The sequence below is a fragment of the Mirounga leonina genome, unplaced genomic scaffold (genome assembly GCF_011800145.1).
Source record: "Mirounga leonina isolate KUSES-001 unplaced genomic scaffold, KU_Mleo_1.0 Mir_94, whole genome shotgun sequence".
Lineage (NCBI taxonomy): Eukaryota > Metazoa > Chordata > Mammalia > Carnivora > Phocidae > Mirounga > Mirounga leonina.
Genome location: NW_023270855.1, coordinates 46,752,735 through 46,769,474, shown reverse-complemented (window position 1 = coordinate 46,769,474; position 16,740 = coordinate 46,752,735). Strand labels below are relative to the sequence as shown.

Sequence of the window (16,740 nt, the reverse complement as noted above, 5' to 3'; positions counted from 1 at the left end):
AAATAAATAAATAAATAAATAAATAAATAAATAAATAAATAAATAAATAATAAACTACATCCTTGGTATACAAAGAGCTCCCAAAAATCAACAAGAAAAAAAAAATGTGCAGGAAAAGAAAGACAAATCATTTCTGAACTTTTTCTCTCACCAGGTTAGTCAAGACTTAAAACTTTGAAGATTCACTTGTGGGAAACCGTGATAGCACCGGAGTTTCAAAAGTTGTGGGGAAACCAGTATTTCTCTCACAGCTGCTCAGAGTATAATCTAGTGATTAAGGAAATATTTTTAAAATTTAATTGCTGAGTAAATACATAAGTACAAGTTTGCCAAAACCACCGGTTTTTCAGGCCAAAAACCCCGAGGGTCAGAGAAGGTGAGTCACCAGCTCCAAACACCCAACAAACAGGTCCGGTCTCTGTTGGACTCGAACCTGGGGCGCTTCAAAAGTGGACCCGCTTGGGGCGCCTGGGTGGCTCAGTTGGTTAAGCGACTGCCTTCGGCTTAGGTCATGATCCGGGAGTCCTGGAATCGAGTCCCACATCGGGCTCCCCGCTCAGCGGGGAGTCTGATTCTCCCTCTGACCCTCCCCCATCTCATGCTCTCTTTCGCTCTCTCACTCTCTCAAATAAATAAAATCTTGAAAAAAAGAAAAAAAAAAGTGGACCCGCTTCCCTTAACGCTGGGTCCCGCCCCCTCGCCGCCAACCCCGCCCAATCTCTCTAGGCCCCGCCCCGCCCTGTGGAGCGACACCGCCCATTGGATCCAGCCTTTGAAGTTAATGCACAACACTGACTCAGGCGCCTCTCCGGGAGCGGACCCAGGCTCGGAGAGCCGGACACTGGGACAGGTAACCCCGGACCGGAGCGGTCCGTGCGGCCCGCAGCTGGGGCGGAGGTTCCGGGGGACTTCTCGGGGGCGGTGTCCGTGGGCTTCACGCGCTCCAGCAGCGCAGGCGAGGCTGCAGCAGCGCGGGGGTTAACTGGAGGCGGGCCCACCCAGGATACGCGGTGGCGTCACGGGCGTCGCGCCTTTCCGGGTTACGCAGCCAGGGGCGGGCTGCTCTGAGAGCCAATCGAGTGCGTCTATGCAAATAGCGGCGGAGCTAGCGCTCTCGCCAGTCGGCGGAGAGTTGGCCGCTCCGGGCTCCGCCTCCCGGTGGGCCCCGCAGGCTTCCCCGCCTCCAGGCGCGCCTTTCTCTGGTGCCCACAGGCGGCCCGCCGACCCCCCCCGCCACGCGGGGGCCACGGCGCCCCCCGCAGGACCCGCCCGCCGCCCCGGGGATGCCCGAGCGGCGCCTCCCTGAGGCCGATGCCCACCCGGGAGTCCCCAAAGACCCGCGGCTACCGGGGGGACCTGCAGACCCGCCCGCCTGGCCCTGGGCCCCCGGTGAGTCCGAACGGGTGGAGGGTCCCCAGGCCGAGCCTAGGCAAAAGATCATTCCCCCCAGTTTGAGGGATCCTGCCTTCCCCATACCCTGGTTAACTCCAAACCATAATTCCTGCGGCACCCGCAGCGGTTGGTGCCTCCAGGCCCGGAAACCAGCGCCCCCCGCGCTCTGCGCGAGGGTCAACCAGGAGCGCACAGCGCAAGGCCCAAGAAGATTGTATTTGAGGATGAGCTGCCCTCCCGGGCCCTCTTGAGCACCAGGAAGCCTATTGAAGCCATCCCCAGGGGGCATATGCCAAGGGCCCACCCAGTGCCCGACTATGAGCTGTGAGTGTCCCCCACGTTGTTCCTGATGCCTGGGAACAGGGAAGGGGCACTGAGGACGGGGCTTTGACAAATGAATAGGAGTTTACTAAATAATAAAACGAGAAAAGGAGTTTGGGGCAGGGAGTCCCACATGGGCAAAGAAGAACAAATTAAACTGATTGGGGGAAAGGGACGAGTTCTTTCCATTCCCACTCTGTCCACTTTAAACCCGCAGTAAGTACCCACAAGTGAGCAGTGAGAGGGAACGGAGCCGCTATGCTGCGGTGTTCCAGGACCAGTACACAGAGTTCGTGGAGCTCCAGCAGGAGGTGGGCTCTGCACTGGCAAAGCTCCAGCAGCTGGAGACCTTGCTGAACTCACTGCCCAGGCCGCGAAGCCAGGTCAGCCCCGGCAGAAACCCCTGCCCCACAGCCCTTCCAGGTGGTGGACCCTGGCCTCTGGGTCCAGGTCTCTGGGCCCCTTCCTCCTCTAGGCTGGGTGGGCACCACAGTATAGGAGTCAAGGTCAGCCCTTGAAGTCCTCACTAGATAGGTCACTTTGTCTATCTGAGCCTCAGTTTCCCCATGCCTCCTTGGGTTCAGCATTCTCTGAGCCCCCCACCCCCTTCTCCACTTGCAGAAGGAAGCCCAAGTTGCCGCCCGTGTCTGGAGGGAATTTGAGAAGAAGCAGACGGTGAGTCGTGTCCCCTGAGTCCCACAGGCTGGCCTTTGCACGCCTGACCCTCCCATGAGGCTCAGTGTGCCCAGTTTCACGGAAAGAAAACTGAGGCCCAGAGAGAAAGAGGCAAAGGGTTGAGCCGCTGAGGGCCAAAGGCCAAAGTACCACAAGGACTTTCCTGGGTCTTGCCCTGCCCAGGACCCCAGCTTCCTGGACAAGCAGGCTCGCTGCCACTACCTGAAGGGCAAATTGAGGCACCTCAAGATGCAGATCCAGAAGTTCGATGAGCAAGGAGACTTCGAGGGCTCTGTGTACTTCTGAGGGCCCTGGCAGACAGGCAGAGGGACACATCGAGGTGGTGGTCCCACCTGCCCTCGCCTCTCCTCCTTCCTCCCGGCTTTAGCTCCTGCTTTTACCCCCTCCTGGGGTAGCTTTGGCGAGTGCCTCAGCCTCTGAGACCCAGCTCTGATGGCGCCTCCTCCGGGAAGCCGTCCCAGAACCTCCTCAGGGACCACCGGCTCTGAGCCCAGATCTCAGCCCATCCCCGGGAAGCAGGTCCTGCCTAAGTCTGTATCTCAGTGTAATAAACATTTATGATGTCTGCTGCGTCCAACTGCTTAACACTCCTGAGCTCACTCAGCTGTCACCGAAAACGTGTTCTTCCATTTTCCAGAGTTAAAAATCGAAGTTCCGGGAAAGGGACTTACCCAAGCAGGGTGTGAACGCTTGTCTGTCCAGAGGGTTCCCTCTCCACCCGGAGCCTCGCGTGGCCTTCTGGTGGGAAGCTGAGGGGCCGACATCCAGCATTACTGCTCAGCCAGGCTTGGGCTGGGGGAGCTCCAGGAGCCAAAAGTTTTCAGTAACTGGGGCGCCTGGGTGGCTCAGTTGGTTGAGCATCCGTCGGATTTCAGCACAGGTCGTGGTCTCAGGGGTCATGTGATCGAGCCCTGCGTCGGGCACCGGGCTCAGTGGGGAGTCTGCTGCTCCCTCTTCCTGTCCCTCTGCCCCTCCCCCTGCTCTCTCTCCCTTTCTCTAAAATAAATAGGGGGCGCCTGGGTGGCTCAATCGGTTAAGCATCTGCCTTTGGCTCAGGTCATGATCCCAGGGTTCTGGGATCGAGCCCCAGGTTGGGCTCCCTGCTTGGTGGGGAGCCTGCCTATCCCTCTCCCCAGTCATCTCTCTCTTGATCTCTCCGACTCTCCCAAATAAATAAATAAAATCTTTAAAAAATAAAATACTTAAATCTTTTAAAAAAAATTTCCAGTAACAGAGGCAGGACTGGCAGAGGACCCTCCCCAGTCTTGGTTAGTGGGCATCCTACAATATTCATGTGGCAGAATGCCGGGGACCTGGAGTCCCTGATGCCGACCCAGATGCGTGAGCCCTTAAAACTCCACGTCTCCCAGAGCACTGCAGGCCCAGCAGCGATGGATGCCAGGCAGAGTGTGAGCGCAGTTTGTGTCGGCTCTGGGAGAGTCCCAGGGTGCCCACCCCGTGCCAGGCCCGAGGGACGGAGGGGCGCCTGGGTGGCTCAGTCAGTTAAGCGTCTGCCTTCGGCTCAGGTCATGATCCCAGGGTCCTGGGATCGAGCCCCGCCTCGGGCTCCCTGCTTGGTGGGAGGCCTGCTTCTCCCTCTCCCACTGCCCCTGCTTGTGTTCCCCCTCTCTCTGTCTCTCTGTCTGTGTCAAATAAATAAAATCTTCAAAAAAAAGATTTTATTTATTTGAAAGAGAGAGTGTGAAAGAGAACATGGGGGCGAGGGGCAGAGGGAGAGAGAGGGAAGCAGACTCCTTGCTGAGCGCAGAGCCTGATGCGGGGCTCGATCCCAGGACCCTGAGAACATGACATGAGCCGAAGGCAGACGCTTAACTGTCTGAGCCCCCCAGGCGTCCCCTTCTGACTCTGCCTCCCAGGGGAGCCCCAGGGGATGGGGACCGTCAGAGAGGCATCTACTGCAGGCAGGGAAAGCAGTGTCAGCCACCAAATCCCAGAGTCCTCAGTCCCAGGACCTGTCCCCATGGGGCCTGTCTCCTCAGGGAAGATGGCCTGGGCCCAGTGAGAGAGCAGCAACAGAGGGCCGGATGGCAGTCTTTACCACAGAACCTCAGGAGGTCTTCTTGCAAGAAGAGCTGTATGCGTCGGGTTTTGTAGGAGTTCTGCAGTCAGGCCTAAGACATCCACGTCTCTGGCCTGGGGACTGGACAGCAGGACAGACAGAATGGTCTCGCTCGGTTCTCAGATGTCCTGTGAAAGGTCATTGCTGTCCAGCCAATTGGAGGGGGCATATGTTTGCTTACCTGCAGGGCATCGTGGAAGACGCGGACCCCGGGCAGAAACAGTCCACCCTCCAATGGGAGCCCAGTATCCTCTCCATCCCATTCCTACTTCAGTCCCCTCTGGGGGCAGAGCATACCCACAAGAACCCCATTCGTCCCCCAGGAAATGGATTCAGACACCCCGTCTTCCCGCTCAGGCCTCTTCCTAGATGGACATGAAGCAGGTGGGTGCTCATGGGGAGTGTTTTGAAGAAGGTTTAAGAGCTGAGCACGGGCCCAGCCTGCGGAGCAAGACCTGAGTTCTTCCCCATTTTCAAAGGGGCATCTTGGATGGAGGGCTTGTCTTCCTGGCCTGCCCCCACCATCCAGGCTTTCTACCCACCCTCTAGAGGCACAGTCCTGACAGTCAGTCCCACAGGCGCCTTTCCCACCACAGAGCTGGGCCACCAGCCTCTGAGGCCAGGATGGCAAGGTCCCTGCTGCCATCCATCACCCCACATCAACTTAATTAAGTCCACCTTCCAGATGTCAATCTCTGAAAGCGTTTTTTTGGTTACATGTGAGAAGAAACCAAACTCAGGCTCAGGCACAAAGGGGTAAATCTGGGATCATGAAACTGAAGCACCTAAAGGTTTCAGATATGGCTTGATCCAGGGGCTCCAAAGGCACCCTGGAAGTTGGTCTTCCTCTTTTGGCTCTTTCAATTACAGCCTATTTCCAAATCCCACCATCAAATCTCAGTGGCCGTCTCTGGGCCACACGCCCTCCCTGAACCAATTGCTGTAGCCAGGGGAGGGAGGGCTCTGTCTGGGCTGAGATCATGTGGCAGAACTACCCCAAATGCTTCTCCCGAGGACACTGGGGCCCGGACACCATGATTAAGGGCTGACCAAAGGAAACAATAAGGTGTTTGCTCCAGGCCCTGTGTGAATCTGTGACGCCCACCTTCACAGGCCAGAGCCTGAACCTGAGCCTGAGCTATCTGCAGGACTCAACTCCTTCGGACTCACTAGCTGACCACAGGACCCCCTCCCTGCCCCCAGCTGCTTCCCCACAAAACTGTCCAACAAAAACAGCAAGTAGGGCTGTTGCTAGGTTGTGGGTGTCCCAGATGGCTGGGAGGGGGTAGCCGTGGTGGGGTGCCCTCCGTTCTGCCTTCCCCTCACAAAGATGATGGAGGCCGAGCAGGTAGGAAACATCTTTATTATTGGCCTTGATTCATTCATCATGTAGTGTGTGACGTGGAGTACGTGTCCAGAGGATCTGCCTGGCGCGTACTACCCCCGCCCCTCTAGTGCAGACACCAGGCCTCTGTCCATCACATAAGGGAAGCCAACCCCGCCGGCCCACAAGTCCATGCTTGGGGTGCTGAGCTCCAGGCTCTCCCAGGAATGGACCCTCGGTCCCTCCCCCTCTATTTTGGCCAGGAGTCCTGGGGAGGCCGAGGCTGAAGCCCGAACAAGCACTCTCTTTTTGGTTTCGTGATCATTTAAAAAACAGAGGAGACAACATTTCACAGTCTTTAAAAAATAGGAGTCTGAGGAGAGAAGCCAAGGTCCTCCACTTGGGGGCCCCGCGCGAGGCCGAAGCATCCATGTCCCTTGAGGTCTGCAGACCCAGCCGCAGCGCAGCCGGCCCTGTGAAGTCACTGGCCTGAGCCATAGGGCCAGTTGAAGGTACTTCCTGACAGCAGCATGTCTCGGATCAGCGTCTCGATGGGTGTCTTGCCCACCAGGCGCATGAAGAACAGCTGGGAGATGAGGGAGGCGGGGACAGCGCGCAGGGCTGGGAGCCGAAGCAGCAACCGTCCGAAGCGCTGGGGCTGGGACGGGTACTGAGCCCGCACATACTCTGTGAGGGCCACCTGCGCCTTCTCCTGCAGGCTTTCCACGTGTGCTGGGTCTGAGAGGCCACAGGCATCTGGGGAGACAAGGGCAACGTCAATCGGGTGGGCAGTGGCAGGAGGGCACGAGGCCCCTCCAGGGGTGACTGGAGGGCACCACTCGGGGTTGTGGGTCTGGCGGGGGGGCGCGTTCAGGTGGGAAATGGAGGCCTGAGGCACAAACGGGCGCATCTCAGGCAGTGCCGGTCCTCAGGAGAGACTGAGGTGGTCTCAACTGCGGCCAGCAACACAGGAGTGTGGCCAGCCGTGTCTCAGGACAGAGGGGCCCCGACTGAGGCCTTTGGCAGGGTGACAAGTTCTAATCAAGCTCGAGGGGAAGGGAGCTAGGGAGGGAGGGGACTTGGGAAGGAAGGCCAAGCCCAGAGGGAGTGTTCAGACAGAATGGCCTAGTGTGTCAGTGAATGTGGCAGCATCTAAGCTGGGGACCCATGAAGGGTAAGGGACTGGGGAAAGAGGGGCAAAGCCGTATTTATCAAATGAAAGCCACCTCTCAGAGTGCTGGGTCTGGTTCTTGCATCCCTGACCCCACGAAGATACCTATGGGGTCCGGAACCTTCCAGAGTGCGGAACCAGCTGTGCCACTGGTTCTCACTCCAGTCTCTGGAGTAAGGCAGGGCTTTCGGGTGCTGGATGGGTTAACTGATGACAAGGAAGGTACTGGGACAGCCCTGCCCTAGCCCCGCCCACAGAGGGAGGGACTCCAGGACACGCCCCTGCCCAATCCCACCCTAACCATCCCCCACCCCCACCCCCACCCCCGCGGCCCTGGCTGCCAGGAGGCCGCCTCGGGGGCAGTTTGGGAACCCTGGGTCAGACGTCTGAGGGCCCAGGAATCAGGGGGTGGAAAGGCTCAGGGGAGGCCAGGCCCAGGTGTCAGAGTATCGCGGCCTGGCAGCCCTCCACAACTGCACTGGAAGCAGGAAGAACCCCCTGATCTGGCAGACGAGGGTCCGAGGGGCTGGGCAGGACAAAGATAGGGGCTGAGGGCCAGAACCTGGTGCCCGCGACCTCCCTCCCTCATCCCCCCCACCTCTCAACCTGCCCACTGAGCACGAAGAGCACCGTGACGAGGGGGTGGAGGGTGGGTCTCAGGGAGCCCGGGAATCAGGGAGAGAGGCTGCTGGGGCCTGAGTCACGGGTCCAGGCCCAGCTCTGGGTTCTCAGGGAGACCTGGGCTCCGGGGCTGGGGACATCGGGCCCCCCCGCCCCACCCCCACCCCCACCCCCCTTATCAGCGCTCAGGCACGTGCAGGGCCGGCTGAGGGTCAGGGAGTGGAAGGCTACGGGGCCCGGGCTCAGGGTCCAGCGCGGCCCCCTCCCGCCCCCACACCCGGCGCGAGCGCGCCTCTCACCCGGCGTGAAGAGCGCGATGGCCTTGAGGCAGCCGTACTCGGCCGAGTCGACCTGCAGGCGGCCCAGCTTGTCCACCTGCTCCTGGAAGGCGCGCACCTGGTCCATGAAGGCCACGGCGCGCTCGGCGGCCATGGGCGCGGCGTGCAGGCCGGCGGCGGCCAGCAGCGGCGCCGTGTGCAGGGGCAGCGCCGCCTGCGCCGCGTTCAGCACGAAGAGCTCGCTCCAGCTGAGGCGCAGCAGCGCCACCTGGTCGGCCACGGGCAGCTCGGGGAAGAAGGGCGCGTGGCGCGCCCACTCCACGGTGCTGAAGAGCAGCCGCGCCGCCAGCTCGCACACGTTGTCGATGCCCAGCACCGCGCCCGCCGCGCCGGCCCCCGCGCCGAACGCGCCCGCCGCGCCCGCCCCGAAGCGCCCGGCCGCCGCGGGGTAGGGCTCGGCGCGCAGCAGCTGCGCGATCAGCTCCGACACCGGCTGGCCCGGGAAAAGGTCTCCGCCCGCGGCCGCCAGCGCCGAGCCCGGGGGGCTGCCCGAGGCGGCGGCCACGGCGCCGGGCAGCGAGTGCGGGATGCGGCCGCGCTGCACCGCTGCGGGGATTGAATGGAGATGCGGAGGAGGGAAAGGAAAGGAAAGGGGGCAGGAGCGGAGGGAGGGGAGAGAGGGTCCCCCCACCCAACCCCGCCGCCGCAGGGAATCGGGCGGGGGGAGGGGGGCGGCGGGGAGCGGGGGGCAGGGGGTGGGGGGGGCGGAGTGACGAAAACGGGCACGGGGAAGGGATTGAGGGACACAGGGAGATCAGGCAGGGGAGAGGGAGGGAAAGAACGAGGGGACGAGTGGGTACCCAGGGTCATGGGGGGCAGGTGGAGAGGAAGAAAGGGGAAAAGATAGTCATCAGAGGGTCACTCAGCCCCTCCCCTCAAAGGCTCCCCACAACCCAGCCTTTCCCTGGACCTCCCATCCCAGCCCCTGGGTGCACAGCTTGGTGGGAGGCCAAGGGCGCCACCCTGCTCTGCCCTGTGTGCCCTGGGCCTAAGGCCATGTCCATAAACCACTGCCATCCCCACTGTTGGCAGAGCAGGGTGGTGGGATGCCTGGCCCCCTCCCTCTGAACGGTGTGCGCTCCACTCAGCAGCCGTGGAGGCTAGACCTGTCAATCATGCCCCCATCTGTCAATCATGGGGGTCCCAGAGCTGACAATGGGGCCAGGGAGGGGTCACCTTCATACTACTTGGGGCCCCTGGCCAGCCTATCCTTAAAGCAAGTGATCTCTCCTACGGAGATGGGATCTTTCCTCTAGCTCCCAGCCTCACCCCACCCCCAGGTCACGGCTCCCAAGGGCAGGTCTCCTCCATCTGCTGAGACCCCGGTGCTAGGAGTGGAGTCCCAGCCAGCCCAGAGTAGGTGCTCAATACACATTAACTGCCATCAGTAGCCCTGCCTGTTAAGGGGGCAGGGGGAGCACCCACTGCCGGCTTCGGCCAGTGTCCCCAGGATTCAGGTGAATGAGAAGAAGGAAACTGAGGCACAATGAGGAGGAGGGGTAGCCACAGGCTCAGCTGACCTGTGCCACGGTGGATGGGGTGGAGGGGCAGACTGGGCTGAGAGCCAGACAGAAACTAACTAAGGGTCTTTAATGAGCTGGCATGCCCTGTCTCATCTCCATGAACCCATGGTCAACCGACCAGGGAATGAATGGGGAACAGAATGTGGGTGGGAGCCAGGGGCTAAGAGAGCTGAGCAGGGAAGTGGGGGCTTGGGTTCGAGGCACCACGGGATTTCTATGTCTCAGGATCAACTGTCAAATGGGTGGAGCTGGATAAGGCCAGAAAGTGGATCCCAGCTCAACGCCCTGGCCCCCCAGGGGTGGGGGGGAGGGACCTATTCCTTCCGGCCCTTTGCTCACTCAGTTCTAAACCCCATCCCCACCATTCATCCATCACCCAGCCACGTCCCTACCTCAGAGCCTTTGCACTCACTGTTCCTGCTTCCTGAGAACCCCTTCCCCAGCTCCTCCTCTTTATTCAGCCCGAACTGTGTGGGCAGCTCAAGTCCCAACCCAACCCTACTGCTCTCTGACCCTGGCAAATGGCTTCACCTCTCTGCTCGCTGTGCTCCACTTCCCCATCTGTAAGATGCAGATGGTAATAACCAGTCACTAAATTAATGAGAATCTAACTTGCTTAGAACAGCACTAGGCATACAGTAAGGGCTAAATGGGTAGTAATTCAGGCCAAGAAAAATGTATTAAGTGCCTTCAATGTCCTAGGCCCTGGATAGGCACTGGGGCTAGGTCAGAAAACAAGAAAAACACAAGTCCCTTTCCCCAGGGAGTGGACATTCTGGTGGGGGAGCAAGTAAATTACAGAGCAAGATAGATGGGGGGGGGTGAAGAGCAATCAGGAGGGCTTCTCTGAGGAGGTGTTCTTTGAGCAAACCTTAAAAGAGGTAAGGGGCACCTGGTGGCTCAGTTGGTTAAGCGTCCAACTCTTGATTTCGGCTCAGGTTATGATCTCAGGGTTGTGAGATCAAGCCCTACACTGGGCTCTGCCCTGGGCATGGAACCTGCTTGAGATTCTCTGTCCCTCTCCTGCTGCCCCTCCCCCCACCTCTTTATTAAAAGAAAAGAACAGAAAGAAAGAAAGGAGGTAAGGAAGCCATGCTGGTATCTGGGGTAAGAGTGCTCCAAGCAGTGGGAACAGCCTGTGCAAAGGCCCTGAGGTTAGGACTGTGTTTGGGGCATGAGCTGTGATTATGATTTTTTTCCCCACTCCTGAGACTTTGGAGATCTGAAGCCCTGATGTGATATACATCAGGACTTTAGGTCAAATGGACAAGTAGAGGCAAAATCCAGGTTGTGGGGGGGTGGGGCAAGTCATCCCCGAACTTAAAAAGGACCAAAGAAGAGTAATCAGACGGTCTTAAGAGAAAGTCTGAGCAGCCACTGCCAGCGCCCTTTCCAGAGGCCAGCAGAGAAGACACCAACTTTAGAGCAGGGGAGACTCGAGAGGCAGGGAAGCGCTGCCAACCTGCCCCAGGAGAGTCCTGACAGAGACAGGAAGCGCAGCCTGGGGTTCTCATCCTGTGAAGCCAGACACTGGTCCCCAGCCTGCCGGGCTCCATGTGGAAGCCTCTGGGTTCCAACGTGTGCTCGGCCCACTTCTGGGCCCAGCTGTCCGGCACGTGTGCACGCAAGTCCCCAGGGCAGAGACAAGGGGCTGGGCCTCCCTCTGGCTCCCGGTGCCCAGGGTCAGGCGGAAGGGTAAGCTGCCCTTTGCCTTAATCGGGCGAGTTCCTGCCTTGGACAAACACAAAGCAGGGGGTGGAGGATGAAAGGAAAGCAATCCAAAAAAAAAATCCTTGTTCAGACAGCGTTGGCCAGGCTAGGGGGCACAGGGGCCACTGAGGTGTCAGGGCGAAGGAACTTGACTCTGAGGCCAGGGGCCCCGGAGAGGAGGGGCTGGGGAGCAGAACCGTCCTCACGGGGGCCTGAGTCAGGGTGTCCCTTGCATCCCCGGCAACTCCGCAGCCACCAGGTGACCATGGATAATTGGGTTCCTCCGGCCCAAGGCCGGACCTGAGGCCCATGAGATCGTGGGATCGCTGGTAACGAGGTTAGCAGGCGCCAGACCCCACCCTCCGTGGCTCCCAGAACCCCCCCCCCCCGAGACAGGGAGTGAAGGCAAGGGCTGTTTGCACCCCCGTCTGCCTGCCCAGCCCGGCGGGTACTCACCCTCCTTCCTCATGCCCACCCGGAAGCACTTCTTCAAGCGACAGTATTGGCACTGGTTCCGGTGATGCTGGTCGATCTGGCAGTCGCGGTTGGACCTACAGGCATGCAGGGGGTCACCACGACACCCACGTCCTGCCCCCGGAGCCACCCTATAAGCCGCCTTTGAAGGCCGCACCTGAGAACCGTCAGTGCCCCCCTCCCCGGGCTGGGCAGGTAGCCCCGGACGGGCACAGGGGCTCAGCCTGCAAGTGTGCAAGGAGGGACAGGACAGTTGGAGTGGGTGGTGACGAATGGCGTCAGTCTGCGGCGAAGTGGATTAGCACGCCAGGGAGGGTATGTTGGAAGTGGGTTTTGAAGGATGAATAAAAGTTCTCCCAAAGCAGAGCGGCAATTCCAGGCAGAAAGCGAGAGGAGGGCTTTCAGGCTGGAAACGTGAAAATATGAAAGCCTCAACAGTTTCATTTTACTTGGTCATTGCGGGGTGAAGACGTGGGGTCTTTGTTCCAAGGGCAATGTGAGAACAGCAAAGGTACATGGTCAGGGAGCCGGGCTTTGGGGGTTAGCTAGGACACTAGGGGCCAGGCCAGGGCCAGTCCTCTATGGGCACAGGAGGGCGCCAGTATTATCCCCCTGCATAAGCCTATCACCAATAAATAAATGAATGAATGAATGAACCCCTGCGCTCCCTTTAAGACCCCACACCCATATCCTCTCTTCTGGGGAAGACCTTCCAACTCCTAACTGAGCCTAAGAAGCTTCCTGTGGGTGGCCCACAGGGATCACGGCCTCTTCCAGGGATGGGACACGGGGCCCCGCCCGGCAAGAGAATGAGCTCCCCATCCAGGATCAGTCCCAAGCAGAAAGGTTCAGGCCCTTGTTCTTCAAATCTCTCCAGCACTTCTTCCCCTTGGCCCCTACCCCTGTGTTCCCTCGCTGTCTCTCTGGGCTCCAGGCTCTCCAAGTCCCAGACCTGGGGCAGACACCCCTGGGGTCCCAGCTGGGCACCAAGAGGGTACCCAGAGACAGTCACAGAGTAAAACGAATGTTCGATGAAGTTAAAAATCAAACACATCTCAGCCACAGGCACTCAGCCCCAGCCCTGGGGCGGCGACTTCTCCACTGAGACTCAGTTTCCTCATCTGGAAATGGGAGGCCAGATGCCGGCTCTATATGGGATGCGCTGGGTCTGGGGGGGGTCTGGGGGGCTTTGGGGGAGGGCATCAGGACCCAAGCCCAAACTGGGGGGTTCTCAATGGCAGGTTCAGGAGAGCTGAGGTCCTGGGGGTCTCCGAGTGCCCAGGTCCCAAAACGCCAGCCTCTAAGCCCAGGCCTCTGTCCCCTGCCCGGCCTGAGCCCCCAGGAAGAGGCCCTGCTAGGGTGGAGGGAGCTCAGGCAGAACCAGAACAAAGCCCAGCAGGCAGGCAGTGGGAGGGTCCTGGGCAGCCGGGTGGAAACAGCCAGGCCTGGGGCGGGCAGGCAGGCAGGCAGGGGCCCAGCTCAGGGCCCCTGGCCTCAGGGGAGGTCCTGAACCTTCTGCCTCAACTTCCCCAGCTGTGGAGCTGGGACAGATCTCCTGTCCCTCCGGATGGGGAAACAGTAAGTTCTACCTGTTATCCCACCTAAAGAGCACATGCTTTGCCCAAACCCATGGCCCAACTCAGCCTCCTCCTGAGGCTTCTGGCCTCTGGGCCAATTTGATCCCTGCCCTCCCTTGCTCACATACACTCCTTGGCTCCCTGTCATCCTCAGTCCAGCACTTCAGATCCAGTCAGCTCTAACTTCTCCCATGCCCGGGTGGTCTCATCTTACAACACTGCCCCCCCTAACCTGCCACTGAGTGTCTGCCTGGGCCACGCTCTCTCCAGGAGTGCCCTTCACCTCCTCTACCTGCCAAAGCCCTCCTGCTTTCAGGCCTACCTCCCACAGACCTCCTCCAGACAGCCCTCCCTGAACGTCAGGCAGAGCCCCTTGCTCTCTCCTGGGACTCCAGAGCCATCCCTCCCTCTGGCCCAGCCCAGACTCCACAGGCAGGGAGCTTCTGTGTCTCACTGTGCCCCCTCCAGACCCAGAGAGAGCTGGGATGGGGGCTGGGGTCTCTCTGAGGGGCTGGCCTCAAACCTCCCAGGCTAGGCCCTGAGGGGCCTTTGCTGAACCAATCTGAGGCTCAGAGAGGGGCCGTGACTTCACCAGGTCACACAGTGCAGAGCTTCTGGAGAACCTGCCAGCCCCAAACAACGCCCCCCCTCCCCTGTCTTGTAGCTCCCTGCTCCTACCTTCAAAGAGCCCCTGGGACCCCAGAGCCACCGAAGCTCCTCCCTTACCCTCCCCAAACACCCGGCCAGAGAGCAGGCAGCAACAAGAATGAGGCCAAAGTCTGGTGGCCCAGTTAGCACCGGAGAAGGGAGTAAGCCAGCTTCCCCCACCCCCCAAACACACACACACACAGCTACCCCAGACAAGGCCCTGACCGCAGACCTGGGGCCAAACTCCAGCCTCTGGTGCCCGGCGCCCCGCCCTATGGCCTCACCAACAAGCCCTCCATCAGCTGCCCTCTCCCTGGGGATACCCGGATCAGGACTCAGCCGCTCCCCTCTTCCCAACCCCAGTTCACCTTGCTAAGCCCCAACTGGGGCAGGGTCTCTCCCTGGGTGCCCTAGGGCAGCGCCGGGACCTCTTTGGGCCTCAGTTTTGCCTATCTGGAAAATGGGACTCTCCATACTGGCTCTGCAGAGCCTACACATGTTCCTGTTGGGGTGCAGGGTAGGAGCTTGTCAATGGAGTGAAAGGACACTCAGGGGAGAGTGGTGGGAAAGGGGGCCCTGGGCTAGACACCCAACCCCAGCACCAACCAGAGAAACTAGCAAGGCCACACCCTGTCAGTGGGGACTCGAACCTCGGAATGCCCAAGGCTCCTTCTTGAAAACATTCACCCCCACCCTGTCGGAGCCGACCGAAGTTTCAGGGATTTTCCAGGAGCCCCAGGTCGGCACCCACTCCCGGTGGGGGGAGGGTTGGAACAGCCGAGGTGTGGTCAAATCCAGCAGCCCTCCCAGCCCTCCAGCGGCAGTTTCCAGTGACCCAGGGCCCAGGGTGAGCCCAGGGTGGGGGGAGTTCCTCCCTGATGCGCAAGGCCAGCTCCCCCCACAGCAGGGCTACCCATGCGAAAAAGGCCGGAGGCCGCCCGGTGCCACCCCTGCCTCGCTCCCGCCGCCTCCGCCGCTGCGGTGGCCAGGGCGACTTTGGAAGTGATATTTGACCCCAAGGGCGCGCCGTATCGATCCGCGCGGCCGCAGACAATGGCCCCTGGACGCTGCGAGCTCCACCGTCCAAGTTCCACGTTCGATTCCCGCAGGGTCCCCTGCGCGCCGAGATCCCCGGGAGAAGGGATGCCCTGGGGTTAGGGCCCCACCCCTGACAGCACCCCCCAACCCTTCCCCGCGCGGAGATGACCCCCCTCCAGAGAAAAGGGAGGGAGGGAGAAGGAGCAAGGAACTGGGGCGGAAGCCGCAAGGGACCACCTGACGGGGGGGGGGGGGGGGGACCTGCACCGATACAGCGCCGACTGTATACACAATCCCAGGAATGGAATGGAGGCGGGGGAGAGGGAATTTTGCCCCTATCTCAGAGCGGGGAGTGGAGGCCCGGGGAAGGTCAGCGCCAGGCCCAAGGTGACCGAGCAGGTCAGAGGCCCGGCCCAAGCCGGGGCCGGGTGCACAGCGGCCGTGCGCTGATAGGGGGCTCACCGGCAGGTGTAGCTGAGGTTGCGGCGGATGCTCCGCTTGAAGAAGCTCTTGCAGCCCTCGCAGGTGAAGACGCCGTAGTGCTTGCCGCTCGACTTGTCCCCGCACACCACGCAGTCCACCTGCAGCCCCGGCCGCTCTTCGTCGCCCGGCTCAGCGTCGCTGGCGGCGCCCGGGGGTGAGGCCGAGTCTTCCTCGGCCGCGCGCGGGTAGCCGCCCGCCTTGTCCACGCCGTTCGTGTCGCCGCCGCCGCTGCCGGGGCCGCCCCAGCCGCCGGTCACCATGGCCATAGCCCCAGGGCAGCGGGGCCGGGGCGCCCCCTCCGTGCTCCTCCCTCCGGGCACCCCTCTCGGCCCGGGGGGACCCTACCCGGCACGCATCCGGGCCCGGCGCGCGGGGGGCACCGGCTGCACCCCCCAAAAAAGTTTTGCAGCAACTTCCTGCGGCCGGTCCGCGCGCCCGGGCAGAACTGGTCGGGCCGGTTCCAGGCCAACTTTCCCACGCGTGCGCGGGGCCGGGCCTTGGGGGGGGGCGCGCTAGAGGCGCGAGCCGGGGGCCCCGGGGACTCGCGCCCCGCCGCCCTGGGGCCCCGGCGGGGGCGCGCGGGCCATGGCCCGGCCCAGGCTGCGCAGGGGGCGCCCTCTGGCCTGGCCGCCGCTTGGCCGGGGGCTGCGGCCAACTTAGTGGGCCGCCATCCGAGCGCGGGAGGCCGGGGGGAAAGTTTGGCCGCAAGTTACGCGGCCGCCCGCGGCGCGGGGGAGGGGCGGCAGGCGCGCGTCGGGGCCGGTCGCCGCGCCCCCTGGCTCTCCCGGGCCCCCAGGCGGCCGCTCGGGGCCTGCAAGGCAGCGGGCCGGCGCTTCCCGAGCTGCCGCCCCCTCTGCGGCCGCGCCTGCCCGGCCTGGGCCTGCGCCTGGGCCCGAGCCTCGCTCTCGCCGCCGCCGCCGACCCCGCGCGCCGGCCTCGCGCTGCGGCCGGTTTGACACACAACGTTCCATTCGCGGGGCGGGCGGGGGGCGGGGGCGGGGGCAGGGGCGCGCGCCGCGGGCTGGGGGCGGGCGCTCGTTGCCCCGGCGACGGCCACCCTTATAAGGGCATGGGTGGCCTCGCTCGGCGCCCGGCGCCCGGGCCGGCGGGAGGGGCGAGGGCGGAGCACGGGGCCGCTCGGCCTGACCCTCCCCCCGCTCCTTCCCCCCCACCCTGCCCCCGCCCTCGCCCGACTCCAGCCTTAACCCCTGCCGGGCCGCGGCGAGAGACTGGGCCGCCGCTGCCCTCTGCCCTTCCGCAGCCTCGCCAAGATGTCTCTGCAAGGCCCTCCCCTACGCCTCCGGCCTTGGACGTTGCCTCGCTCAAACGCCCTCGAGGGGCACC

At 61.9% G+C, this 16,740-nt stretch overlaps 2 protein-coding genes across 2 annotated transcripts; one reads left to right on the top strand and one right to left on the bottom strand.

Moving 5' to 3' along the window:
- The first annotated feature begins 751 nt into the window (after positions 1 to 751).
- Positions 752 to 2,974, top strand: OCEL1 (occludin/ELL domain containing 1). The gene is made up of 6 exons (XM_034997211.1): positions 752 to 850; positions 1,213 to 1,389; positions 1,517 to 1,716; positions 1,931 to 2,096; positions 2,335 to 2,388; positions 2,572 to 2,974. Exons 1-6 carry the CDS (start codon positions 782 to 784, stop codon positions 2,692 to 2,694), a joined length of 789 nt encoding a protein of 262 aa, XP_034853102.1. The 5' UTR covers positions 752 to 781; the 3' UTR covers positions 2,695 to 2,974.
- Positions 2,975 to 5,834: 2,860 nt separating this feature from the next.
- NR2F6 (nuclear receptor subfamily 2 group F member 6) lies at positions 5,835 to 16,299 on the bottom strand. Its single transcript, XM_034996808.1, has 4 exons — positions 15,376 to 16,299; positions 11,633 to 11,727; positions 7,905 to 8,489; positions 5,835 to 6,569 (listed from the first exon to the last, which is right to left on the bottom strand). Exons 1-4 carry the CDS (start codon positions 15,660 to 15,662, stop codon positions 6,295 to 6,297), a joined length of 1,242 nt encoding a protein of 413 aa, XP_034852699.1. The 5' UTR covers positions 15,663 to 16,299; the 3' UTR covers positions 5,835 to 6,294.
- Between the last annotated feature and the right edge of the window lie 441 nt (positions 16,300 to 16,740).